The sequence below is a fragment of the Danio rerio genome, chromosome 6, assembly GCF_052040795.2.
Source record: "Danio rerio strain M-AB ecotype USA chromosome 6, GRCz13ab, whole genome shotgun sequence".
Classification (NCBI taxonomy): Eukaryota; Metazoa; Chordata; class Actinopteri; order Cypriniformes; family Danionidae; genus Danio; species Danio rerio.
Genome location: NC_141026.1, coordinates 16981426 through 16995883, shown reverse-complemented (window position 1 = coordinate 16995883; position 14458 = coordinate 16981426). Strand labels below are relative to the sequence as shown.

The following is a 14458-nucleotide window of genomic DNA, read 5'->3' as shown; positions in this document are numbered from 1 at the left end:
TTATAATTTTTTTTGTTTTAATTGTTTAGGTACCTCATTATTGCAGTATTGTTAAAATTGAGATTTAATAACCATATTTAAAAAAAGCTTACAAAATACCCAGGCTTTTATTTCAGACGTAAAATACCAAACGATTGTTTTCCTCAAATTGTCTGCTAAGTATCTCCCGTGCACATGTATGTTCAGTGGAGTCTGTCAGCGGGTGCGCTGGGCTCTCTGGCCTCCGCAGAGCAGATGAAGGCGTTAGAGTCGACTCACTGTGTCTCTAATGAGATAAAGATCCTCTAATCCCCTTCTCATCCTCTCCTGCTCAGGAAGAGCCGCAGATCCACAAAGCATCTGAGGAGGGGATGCAGAGCTCAGATCTGCCCCCACAAAAGCCCCCTGACCGGGAGGACAAAAGAGGCCTCAGCAGCCCAGGAAAACAGATGTAATTAAAGAGATTAGACAAGGCAGAAGGAGAGAAAAGAGCAATCTGAAGAAAGAGGAAATGTTTCGTGCTTGAGAGGGGAAGTGGGAGCGCGATTAGAAGTTGGTGGCAGGAAGTGTGTTTGTTTTCTTATAATTCCCTTCACAAACATTTGCCGCTTGTAAGCTGTCGAGGGTTGACAGGAGCTGTGGGAAATGAAGCCTCAGGAAAAACTCTTTTTCATGCACCTGCCAGATTTGAAAATCTTTTTTCAATCTCATGTAAAGGAAACAGCTAGTATTTACATTTCTTTTGTTGCACTTGATCAATTTGGTGAAAATGGCAACTACAAACACATTTTAAAGGCTGTTTTTCTCTCATGTGTTCCCTGTACACAGTCTTAATTCACCACTTCGGCAGAATTTACAGCAAACATCACAGTTTTAACTTTAGTTTTATTCTATAAACTATCATACAAATGTTAGTGTTTGGAAATTGAAATTGATATTTCACCTGAAAGCTGAATAAGTAATCTTCATTAGTACAGAATAATATTTGACTTAGAATAAACTATATTAATAAACAATAAATCTGTTTTTTAAAAAGAATTAATATTGAGAAAATTTCCTTCAAAGCGGTCTATATTTCTAATCGTTAAATTGAGTTTGGATGTTTCTAAATGTCTTTATCAAACATGATCTTTTTAAATGGATTTATGATATTATAAACATGATTTAAATATATAATTTTACTTTTTTAGTGATGAATAAGTTCCTTTTGTTGCTTTAAAGTGAAACAACTGAAGACAAATGTAGAAGGCTGAAAAAAATGCTCAGTGTCTCAGTTTGTTCACTTATAATTTTCCCGATTGTATATTTTATTCTGTAAAAAATATATAGATTTTAATTTTTATTTCTCTCCATTTTTTTTTTTTAATTATGTAGTTAAAAAATTCCCCAAATTTTCTTTATTTTTTTTTCACTCTAAATGTCGAATAGTGGCTCAATCCAGCGTTTATATTTTGGTGCTATAAATGCATAAAAATGAGTACATATTTAATGACAAAATGGCTCATTTGCATATTTAAATTTCAGATTTTCGAAATGTGCGAATACTGAAAATTCCTACAAATCTTAATATAATCAATCAGCTGGAGAAGTATGGTAATAACTATTGTTTTTTTTTGTTTTTTTTACCCTGTTCACCTGCAGTGACTTGTCTTAAAATATCAGTGGTGCTCCAGAAGCAGCAAAGCCTGAAGCATCTTGTCCAGATCTACTCTGATCATCTCTCATCATAAATCAGTTCCACTTAGAGATCCAATGAGGCAAAGCACTGGTTCAGTGCATTAACAGAGCTGTTCATCTATCATGATATGTGTGTGTTCTCTCTCTCTCTCACACACACACACACACACACACACACACACACACACACAATAATGGCATTAGAAATGCTAGAGAAGCCCTGAAATGAGGCGTGAGCTGCACCATCATGTTGTGATGATAATCCAAATGTTCAGAGAGAAAGAGCTGGAAAATCACATCCTCTAATCCTGCCGTTCAGAGACAGACGTGCTGTAAGATCTTCTCTGTGAGCGTCTGCTACTATAACGTCTGTTAGAATTCAATATATCTCTGCTACAAATGAAAAGAGATCTACAACTGATCCCTGAACTGTGCGAATGAACGTACTTGACAACCAGTTCTAGGATGAGTTTTGGCACTAACATAAAAGATTTTTAATTGCATTCACGCATTCGCTATAATCAAATACAGTTGGTCAGAATTATTAGCCCCCCTGTTTATTTTTTCCCCAATTTCTGTTTAACGTAGAGAAGATTTTTTTTCAACACATTTCTAAACATAATAGTTTTGATAACTCATTTCTAATAACTGATTTATTTTATCTTTGTCATGATGACAAATAATATTTAATTATATTTTTAATTATAAATAATATTTGACTAGATATTTTAAGACACTTCTATGCAGCTTAAAGTGACATTTAAAGGCTTAACTAGGTTAACTAGGCAGGTTAGGGTAATTCGGCAAGTTATTGTATAACGATAGTTTGTTCTATCGACTATCGAAAAAAATATAGCTTAAAGGGGCTGATAATTTTAAAATGGTGTTTAAAAAATGTAAAACTGCTTTTATTCTAGCTGAAATAAAGCAAATAAGACTTTCTCTAGAAGAAGAATTATCAGACATACTGTGAAAATTTCCTTGCTCTGTTAACATCATGTAAGAAATATTTTAAAAAGAAAATAAATTCAAAGGGGGGCAAATAATTCTGACTTCAACTGTATATCTGTTCATCATCACCCCATATTCATCCTTATTTTACCAGAAACATTTTCATTCCATAAATCCCTATTATATAAACATATTCATAAAATAGCAAATAAAACTGCACACAAATGTGTTTAGTAAACATGAAAAGTGTAATTTTTGAAGAATTCTCAGTGTGTCGTTCAGCAATTCAACATTTTGTGTGATTAAATGATTGATTATTTTGACTTTTTCAAATGTTTTTTTTTTCTGATATGATTATGATATGGGGACAGAATATATTAAATATCTGAGTAAAATGCCTTTTAAAACATGAAAATCCAACTTTTAATCAAAAGGTAGTCCCCTTTACTTCATGACTAAATATATTATATTTTATATTATTACATTAAATGAATCACACATGTTCTGTCATTTAACATTGATATGATAACAAAATAAATAAAAAGACATAACATGTTAAATATAATAAACAAATCTGAGAATCTGTAAATTTGGCATATATTTATATATGATTTGTTGGTTATTTAATCCTCATTTCTGATTGACTACACTGCAGCGTTAAAACTCACCTGTTCTCACTCAAAATATTTTAAAATGTCAAATTATAAATGCCAGTTGTGTGTGTGTGTGTGTGTGTGTGTGTGTGTGTCTGTCTGTCTGTCTGTCTGTCTGTCTGTCTGTCTGTCTGTCTGTGGGGTGGGGGTGACCAATATAGAAAAAAAAATTGCATCTAAGCATTGAATTTTTGTGTATCCAAAAAATAACACAATGTTATAAATTAGAAATTTGTTGATGTGAATATTTTATAAACCTTTTAAAATCAGATACTATATTACACTTTTCCCTGATTACACTACTGCTCTAATCAACAAATATTAGTGTATTTATTTATTTAATGTTTCATTTTGTTTAGTATAAATTTTCCTGAAGTTTTACAGCTTATGTGTGTGTGTATGTGTTTCTCTCTGGCGGTGCAGTCTGTGCTCTCCGTCAGGATTAATCATTGGAGGTTAATTTGACGTTGTTAATTTAGTACAGGAGGGACAGGCTGGAGTGAAAAGCTGAGGCTCGACTCAATCCCCTCGGGCCCATTTATCTGTCAGACGCCACGGCCGGCCTTGATTACAATTTGCCAAAAAATTCATTAGAGTTTAGGAAAATGTCAGATCTTTCCTTCTCTCCCTACGTCAGCTCCTCTAGAAACACCTTTCAGCTCGCTTTTCGTGTCGCTTATTATATGCATGAATGTAGAGTCTGTTTTCTGACTTCATCATGCACCATTGCATCATTGTTATTATTTTGTGTGTGTGGCACTGATGATGTCTGATCTACTGCAATGCTCAGGACCTGCATTATACAACAATAAATCTGCTACCAACAATAATTCACTTCCCCTGGGAGGATACATTAGTATTGCAGTTTAATAATAATTAACAACTGCAGTAGAAAGAACTATGTTTCAATGATTTTACTAATTTCACCCTGATTAGTAAAAACTATTTTGTTTAGATTTTTTAAAATGGCTGATTCAGTATTGATTTTCAAAAGCCATGAATCCATTTAAAGAGTTCAGATGCAAAAAAACATCTAATGTTCTTCTAAAATGAGCATTTCTTTCAGCCTCTCAGTGTGTCCACTTATTTTAATTTAAAGACAATACAAGGAAGCTATTCTTTGCCATAAGACTGGAATTACTCAATTTACACACTGCAACATGAGGAAAATGCTCATTTTAGGAGAAAATTTCAGGTGGCACTTGAAGGTTTTTGCTTCTGAACTCTTCTTTTGTTCCCATATTCTATATTCCAATTCTGACTGAATAAAAAAGTGATTGGTTCCTGAAATAAAATGTGGACCATAAATAAAAAGTGTTTAATTGATTAACTTTCCATTTGTAAACTCATGTTTGTTGTTCATTTCTGCAATTATCAAAAGCTTGTTTTAAATGTATTCACTGTATATCATCAAGAATTGAAAATTTAACCAAGAACTTAATCAAACTGAAATCATCGATCTTGCAAAGCAGATTAAAATCAAGGCATCTGAATCTATATCAAGACTCAGTAAGGATTTTAAATAATTACGCATTGTCCTTTTTTGTAATTCGTATTTTTAGAATTGGACACTGTTTGACCAGAATCAAATCGTCTTTTACCAAATATTTCCCAATTTGTGTTTGATTTAAAAGCTTAAATAAAAATGTAAATGCTTATTATCATCATTATTATTGTTAATAGGCCATTATTATTGTTAGCATTAGTAGTGTAATATCTTTAAAAAATATATTTTCATGATAAGGTAAATATTTTCTACATTTTTAAAGGGTTAAATATCAATTGTTAATCTATTCCATTTGTATATAATAATGATGTGTTTTTGTGTGCTTGCATTTATGTAATAACTGTGTAGAAATTACAAAGTCTTAATTGACATTATACTGACTTGAATCTCGTTTTTAATAAGTCATATTTGGGGAAAACGAGCTCAATGAGTCTCTTTACACCGTTGAATATGACATAATTGTTTCAAAGCTAAATATGTAGATAAAGTAATACTCTTCTAAAAATAAAGGCAGATAAAGTCTTAGGCTATAATAAGATTATAATTGATTACATAACCTGCGAATTTTAAAGAGCAACGATAATACTTTGTCCCCTCTCGTATTGCATTGTAACCGCAGAGGCTGTTTACAAATTTCGGTTTGATTTACATTTGCGTCTCAAGGATTCCGTCGTGTCCCGCATGGCTCGAACAGGCTCGTTATTCCTCATCCTATAAAACGAAGCAGGTCGAGTAAAGTGAGTCGGAGATCAAGGCTGACATGCGGCTGTGAGTCTCTCACCCTGACCCTCAAATCCATTCACGAAGCACATCCTCCTGTCACAAAACTCCACCATCCACAAACTGACATGATTTCCCATCATCTGCACTAACAGAGCTCGAACTGAGCCCTATAGCCAACAGATGGCGAAAACTTTATAATGTAATAAGAAATAATTACCATATAAATGTTACAAATAATAATTACATATAATTGCTGTTGTTTTTATAAATGTTATTCATCTGTAAACTGTTTTAAAATATACAAATTCATATTTGAAGTTGACTAAACAATTAAAATTAAGCAGAAGTCTTTCGATTGTTTGAGATTGGTTTGAGGTAATTATTTTGTTAGCCCAAGCTATAAACACCGTTTTGGTTATTTTTCCCGAAAAACTTGCGCGTTGCATTTTAAAAAAAGACAAATTTCTTTACAATTGTTTATGGTCCAGCTTTAATCCACACAATATTCTGAAGTAAACTCATGATAAAACGTTAGCAGGTTTTCTTCTCACAATATTAAATAAATTAGCAGCGTGCCCGTGATGTCTTAAATGGTTACAGAAAAGGGAAACGAATGCAAGAAAACAAAACAAAGCAAAACGTTAAAATAATAGATTTGACCATAAAAAGAAAAGCACATTTTTTTAAACAGGTTGTTTTTTTAAATCCGAGGGAATGGTGTTAACTTGACTATTAATTGAATTATATCATGTGCTTCAGCAGAGACCAGAAGTGCTCCTTTTGGGATAATGTTCATCTCTGCCAATAAACACACGAACTAGACAGTCACACAAAGCTAAACGTAAAACCAATTATCTCTTTTAAATACACAGTGGAATATCAATAACTAAAATGTGTTCGTGATTTGGTCCAAAGTCGGAAATAAAACAGCAGTTTTCTCCCAGTAAGAGGTCTTAGTTTGAAGCTTTCTTTCGAGCTTCTTTTTCCACGGAAATGATATTTATATATGGCACAAACTATCAGCCAAACTGTCACTTGTTTCCTCTCAAGAAAAGGTTGGTCATATTAAGTATTGGCCGATTTAAGTCTCCAATTTGTCCTGTGGAAACTAAAGCCCTGTGTATCAAGGTCGGGCCTGTTCTAACTGTTGGTGTTGGCTGCGTATCGCAAACCGACTAACATGCACCGGAATGGGCACCACAATTTTGGGGTTTCTGGATGGCTCTCCGGTTTTGCTGTTGACGTTGCCCGCTTTGACCCGTTTCCACTTGGCTCTCCGGTTCTGAAACCAGATCTTGACCTGCACCTCGCTGAGCTTTAAGGCGTGCGCGATTTGCGAGCGTTCTGTGAGGGACAGATATTTCTTACAGTGAAACTCCTTCTCCAGTTCCAACAGTTGCTCGCTCGTAAAAGCGGTCCTCCTTCTCCGATTTTTCCCAGTGGATGTGGTGTTCCCGGCCCCATTCCCACCGTGAACGCCGTCGTCCAGACCTCCGCTGCCGTCTCCGTCTTCTTTCTGACACATGGCGTTCCCGGGCCCGTTATCATCGGAGCTGTAATCTAAATCACTGTCCATGGAGAAGCTCTCGTCTTTCCTGTGACAATCATCCTCCTTCGAGTCGTCTTTGCTGTGACCTCGCACTGTATGACAGTGAGGAAAAACAAGCAGAATTATAATTCTTTCCCAAGAAGAATGTAAAGTAGAATGAAACACAATACATTATTTAAAACATGATTTTATTTTTGAATATTGTGAACAATAAAAAACAAGTTGTGTTCGTGTAAGAATAAATCTCGTCTTGTCTCGCAACACGCTTGTCCGGTTTATTGCTGCCACTTTTACGCGCAATTACGCACGGTGATGGATCCCTTAGGAAAGTAGTTTGTACACCTCAAAACAAGATTTCTTGAACTTGATCTAAAATTGTTCCCCGTTCCACATCTCTTGCGATCGTCTTTTTATATAGATTTTGGCTAAACTTAATTTAACTTATTTTTCTTGAATCTAAAAGTGAGCTTTAGATCATGTCGATTTCTTTAGCCTACGTTGCAGTCACAGGCCAGGACTACATTTATTTCACTCTGCATACATATAAATGATCCAGGCGACAGTGAATTTTGCTTACAGTTTTATGGACATTTGAACACCGCTGGCCTTCCAATCCCTCAATTAAAGCGAGCTAATTTAGTCACTGATGGCAGCTCGGCCTCAGGCACTATTCCCTCAAAATCTTCATAGGGGCTTTTAATTTACGTGTTTGACACTGAATTCCTTATTGTACGGATTTGTATAATTATTTCTGTCCTACATTTTTGACCCTCCTCGGTGCAACTAAATTATTTTTTAAGTTGGAAAATGTATTCTAGCTTACAGAAAGCGGTTTAAGAGTAGCCAACCATTTATTTCAAACACGAGACGTTACGAATATTGAATAATAAATAATTTAAATTATTTTAAGATTAGCTTTTAAAAACATTTTATTTTTAATTGGAGAACGCATAAATCAGTAACCTGCCAGTTTCACTTATGGCGTTTTTAAACATACAAATTTCATTTATAAAGACTTTTAAAATCCGTTGTCTATGTTAGTTTAATATAAAAGTATTCACTGTGAAAACAATTGCGTGCAGAGTTTAGTCTCACCTGTAGAGGTGTGTACGGACTGCGAATCGTGGAAGGACGGAATGCTCGTCGAATCTTTCGTCGCAAACGTTTTCCCATCCTCTCCATCCAAACGAATATCCTGAGATTTGTCGAACATGGCGTGAATAGACTGAGAGCCGAGCTTCCTCGCCGCGTCTTGGTGCTGTTGGGACGGCGAGGAGGAGAAGCCGCCGGGTAACGTGGCCATTAGCGTGGATGTGAGTGCCATGCCCTGCGCCAGGCTGGAGCAGAAGCTGCTGGGTAAGCCCGGGATCGGGTGGTGCGGATGGGTCGTAGGGAGAGCGCTTTGGGGGAGTGTTGGAGGGGGTGGAGGAGGCGGCGGAGGAAGCACCACTGACCGGTATGGCATGAACATGGGATAACCTGTGTACACGAAATGTCCCGGACTGGGCTGCGGCGGACCGCCGATGAGCGAGTCAATGCTGAATGCAGTGGTGCTTCCCACCGGACGCTGCATCATCATGAACGGTGTGCTGAAAGCTGCACTCATATGATCTAATGTGGACAATTTCTGAAGTCCTGAAGTCTGGGAGAAGCTTTCTCCACTGCGCTTCTCAGATTGGAATCTCACTGCTGGACAGCGTCATACACTGACACTCTCTGAGCTTTTGGTAATCCTCTGAACGATTCTGTGTGTGCGGTTCATAAAACCGTTGCATCTGTTTCTTCTTCCTCGATTCAGAGCCAGTTCGCCGTAAGAACAGAGCGAGACAAGTGCATTGAAACACAGACAACTCCCTGGCTGAGAAAAGTCTGGGCGAGAAAAAGGTCGAGCATCTCACATGAGCTTTATCGTCCTCCCTTGAGTTATTTCAGCGTCCTTGTCCCTTCTGCTTGGCCGCGTTTCATTTCGACCTGATGGAAGTCACAATAAATTGCTCCTCGCAGCATCAGCTGTGATCATCAACTGAAGTGTGAGTTTGAATTACGCTCCTTCGGTTTAAGCGTCTCCACCATGAGCTCTGGCCGCGCCCACCGCGCCTCCGCGCCTGCTATTGGTCTGCTCTCCTCCGGTTACGTGAAGCTGTCCTGACGCGCCGGAGCCTCGAGCGCTGCTGCTGTCTCTTAAATTAGAACGTCACTAACACAGTCTCACATTCCCAAACAGTCAAAACAAGAATCATGTGAGACGTGATCTGATGCGTATTTTTCGGCTCTGCGATGGATTATGGTTGTGTTAATGCAATCTGTATAATGTAAACCATACGTACAGTATGGTCAGAGTGTTTGCATACTCTAACATGTCATTTTGTAAATATCTTTTAAAAATTACAAAGCAAAAAAAAAAAAAAGCAAATCTAAAATTCCTACTTTAGAATTTTGATAACACTTTAACTGAGTTCTATTAACCACTGCCATATTATCTGCTTATTATTAAGATGTTTATTAGTATTTATAATGAATAATACTATTCTACAACCCTAATCCTGTTCAATACATAAACCCAACTACTACCTTAATAACTATTTTAATAAGCAGAAAACTAATAGTTGAGCTAAACGTGGTTTGCTAATAGCAAGATTTACACCTTAAATTAAAGTGTGACTGGGATATTTTTACTGAACTCAAAATCCACCTTAATAGAAAGACAATTTGTAACTTCTAAATGTAAGACTTCTGCTGTCATCCACTTCCACACTGTAAAAATACTGATTGCCTTAAACTTTTAAGTTGAATCAAATTAACCCCATGAGTCATTTCAACTTACATTAAATTGAACTGACTTAAAACAGCTTGCGAAACTTATTAAACTAAGTTAATCATGTGCCAACTTAATTTTCATACATTACAATTAACTAAAACAAATGTTGTCACAAAAGTATTTTTTTACAGTGCAGTCATTTAACTGTACACAAACAAATGCCTTTTACTGCTTGCAACTGTAAACTGGTATTTGTTTTAATATTATTTTAATTCACTATCTAGTCAGTAAATTTATTAAGATGAGGTATAAATCTCACAGAAAATGTCTCTTTTTGCATTGCAAATATGGTTTCTACGTTTAACTGAATCTGTAACTGAGAACTCACAGATGACACTATAACAGGCTGTTCATAATGACATGAGTCACGGCCCTTTATAGCAGTCAGTCATCACATATGTCATTTCAGACACCTCAGATACCTGTGAATCAGCAGTCAAGAGCCTTCATTCACACAGTGCTCTGTGCAATTCATACATGCAATCATGTATCAGTAAAGGTAAAATTCATAGACATCATAATGAAATCATCAATGTTTTAGGGGGGAAGGGGGATTAAATAATGAATAATTCAGCAGAATTGCTGATCAATAAATGTGTGTCCATGTTGCTCATGTGTGCATCATTTGCTCCACATAATTATAAGCAATGCCCCCGTTTTCTCAGTTCCCGTGCTGTGATTAGTCCTAATCTTTGGGGACCTTCCTTCCCTTGTTGCACCCTAAAACCTTGACCCCTCACTCCCACCTCTGCCTCCATCCCAAATCAAGGGCAATCCCCTTACTCACCCCCTCCCCAGGGTCACAAGGACACAGTCTCATTAAAGACAAGGCTGATACGCAACCGCAATGCAGACATTAAATAGCAGTATTTTTCAATTAACGCTGACAAATTCAATCAAAATTCCATAGATTAGGATGAAATGAGGCATGGGTCATTTACAAGGGGATTTAATTGCACCACCATTAGACAAATAGTACAGCAGTCACCGTTCCGTTATCAATCATGTGAAGGCATCAATAGTACAGGCAGAGGATGGGGGATGGGGGTGCGTTCTAATACGCCGCGACTCAACCGGCACCGCTGAGCAGCTAATAAATACCCTCTTTTGTACTTATAAATTATCCAGTTTAATTAACAACATGGATTATGATTGGAATATGATTTAATTAAACCTTTCCTGCATGGTGGAGTGCAGAATCATCCATTATGTAGGAGCGAGGGGGAGCGTTACCCTGGGCTAAATTAAGAAAGGCCCCGAAACACTGACAGGCGTTCTGAACGGGACAATTGCGCTGAGATGATTCAAGTTCTGCACTTGAAACGGGAGTCTAATTGTGTAGTGTATACACAGATGGAGGCCCAGAGAAAATGCCCTGCATCTCTAAGAAAGGTTTACTCAGTGGGCAAACCAATTAAAGACCTCTTATTGCTACTCGATGCAGTTTTGCTGGGGAAATGGATTTTGAAATGTTGCCTGCAGCATTTGACCATTCAACATTATTTAGTTACTGTGTCTCAGGCTCAACCTTTTCATCAAGATCCAAATGTCAGCTATAATTTATTCGGCACACTTCGCCTCTCCCAATGAAAACATGAGTCGCTGTTTCCCTCTCTCTGATCCAGTCGCATTAGGAAAGGGCATGGGCTCCAACACTTTCACATATATGTTTAATTTGCTCGCAAATTGTTTCGGTCATAGACAAATGGCTATTAAAACCCTGACCTTCGATTTCAAATTAGGAGATCTTTTTGAAATCAATTGATTAACCTTTAAACGATCCCCTGATGATAGCCGATCAGAGCTGTTCAGGGGCTGGTCATGCGTGACTGCTGGTTCTCCCTCAGGCTCAGGACTAACACAGAGATTGATCTATCTCAGTCAACCGGTCCTCAGGGCTCCGCACTAAACCAGTCAATAACCACCCAGTTTAAAGCTGCTCTACATCCTTACGCTCACTGGGAAATAATTGTCTAGACGTGTATCCTATATGCGCTGAAGTCTTACAGCAGGAATAAAAGCTTCCTCCAGGAATTTGATATTGGTAACTTAATTGACAAACAAGCATACTTTTTTATGTGCAGACTTAAAGAGGCAGTTCACCCAAAAAATAAAATGAGGAAAGTGTACTTACTCTCTAAAAAACATATTTAATTTGAGTTGAACCAACACAATTCTTAAGCTTTTGGGAGATTAACTTAATTGTTTATGTTGAATCCTCTTAAATTTGTCAAAGCATTTAAGTTAACAATCAATTTGTGTTGGAACAACATGAAGGAATTGTGTGAAACCCAGCATTTTTTACCCAGTACATTTCAGTGGTTGCAAACCTTTTTTCTTAAACTCAAAGGAATATATTTTGAACAATATTGGAAATACTACTGTAAAACCCAACAGTCAACTTTATAAAATGAAATGAGCATAGTTAACTCAAAATGTACTGAAAGTTAATTTTACTCACTTAAAAAGAGTTTTAAACAGTGTTGAAGGAGTTAATTACTTCATTACTTCAACTTAAATGAAGTACAGTAAGTTCACTGTACTTGCAATCGGTTTCCTTAAATGGTTTGAGTTGCCTTAACTTATTGGGTTTTGCAGTACTCTGTTGGTTTAAGTTCTCTTCATTTATTGGGTTTTACTTTGCTCAAATTGTTTCGTGTACTCAAATGGATTAAGTTCACAGTACTCATTAGGATTAGTTTTTGAACTTAAACGGTTTGTTGCGATCAGTTTCCTCAAAGTTGAGTTAACTTAACCTTTTGGGTTTTAAGTGTATGGAGATCAGTGGTTACCACTTTCCAAGATTTTTCAAAATATCTTCTTTTGTGTTCAACAGAAGTAAGAAACTCAAACAAGTTAGTTACAAGTCAACACTTTAAAAAATGATGGGTTCCACACAATCGATTTGTGTTGAGAAAATATGAAGGAATTAAGTCAACCTATTAGTTATTGCAAATTTAAGTGGGTTGAAGACAAATCAATTAAGTTGTCCCAAAACAAACTCAAGAATTGTGTTTTTTAGCTCATTTTAAATAATAACAAACAACAACAAATAATAACAAACAAACAACAAATGTCATGATTTTGGTTTTGAGAGAAGAGTAATTAATGAGTACGTTTTCATTATTGGGTCAACTGTTTCTTTAACTTAAGTATATTCTAAACATCTAGTGGCAAAACTTTAACGTATGAAGGGCCAAAACTAAATTTCAAAGAGAGCTGTGGGCCGAAGATAAATATACCAAACTATTTTACATTAAAATCGTCATGGGTAATTTCCTATTTTTTTAATGCTATTTAAAAATAAATAGAAAACATTACTTTCAATCATATTAACTAATGCAGGATAGCTTTTAAAAATTATAACTTATTGCAAATAAAACACTGTAAGCAATCACATTTATCACACAGTGATGTCCAATGCAGCATATACCAGTCAAGCCAAATCTGCTGCATTGTCCCCTATCTTTTGAATGACAGTATGTACGTATTAAACTAAATTCATTCATTCATTTTCTTGTCGCCTTAGTCCCTTCATTAATCTAGGGTCCCCACAGGGGAATGAACGGCCAACTTATCCAGCACATTTTTACGCAGCGGATGCCCTTCCAGCTGCAACTCATCTCTGGGAAACATCCACACACACATATTCATACACTACAGACAATTTAGCCAACCCCGTTCACCTGTACCGCATGTCTTTGGACTGTGGGGGGAAACCACAGCACCTGGAAGAAACCCAAGCGAACGCAGGGAGAACATGCAAACTCCACACAGAAACAGCAATTGACCCAGCCGAGGCTTGAATCTGGGCATTTTGCTAATTTGGGCATCTCTGATCTAGTGCAAGAGTTGTTTCCAATTAGTGTTTTTTGCGGCATTTCACAATGTCTCGGCTGTTAAAAAGAACAATATATTTTGCTTTCAGCACAGTACAGAAACTCACTGTTGGTATTTCCCTAATGGCTCTCTGTGGCGATTGCTGTGAGCACACTCTGCACATCCTTCACTGTAGATCTATTCCTTTCCAATTATAGAAAACAATTACGTATAGCTGCGCTACAGGTTTTCACCTCTGTAGAAAAAGCATTTAAGGGTATGTTTTTTCTGGCCACATTTAAGGTCCCATTTAACTAAAAGCATTTTCACCTATTTAAAAGTCACCAATGAACCATTGATTTTAGTAAAACTAAAAGTGATCATTAACATTGTGTTTTGTCCCCTCAAAATAATGATGTCTTATTAGCAAAATATACAGAAACACTTAATAACTTCATTAATTCGTTAATTTTCTTGGCCCGCCAACTTATCCAGCAAGTTTTAACACAGTGGATGCCCTTCCAGCCGCAAACCATCTCTGGGAAACATCCACACACACATTCACACACACACTCATACACTACGGACAATTTAGCCTACCCAATTCACCTGTACCACATGTCTTTGGACTGTGGGGGAAAATGGAGCACCCGGAGGAAACCCACGCGAACGCATGGAGAACATGCAAACTCCACACAGAAACGCCAACTGAGCCGAGGCTCGAACCAGCGAGTGACCAGTGACCTTCTTGCTGTGAGGCAACAGCATGACCTACTGCGCCA

The 14458-nt window shown here is 36.9% G+C and overlaps 1 protein-coding gene across 1 annotated transcript; it reads right to left on the bottom strand.

Moving 5' to 3' along the window:
- Positions 1-5956: 5956 nt before the first annotated feature.
- gbx2 (gastrulation brain homeobox 2) lies at positions 5957-9057 on the bottom strand. The gene is given in 2 exon segments (NM_152964.1): positions 5957-7131; positions 8135-9057. Coding segments are annotated over 2 exon segments (1029 nt in total). The 5' UTR covers positions 8646-9057; the 3' UTR covers positions 5957-6613.
- Between the last annotated feature and the right edge of the window lie 5401 nt (positions 9058-14458).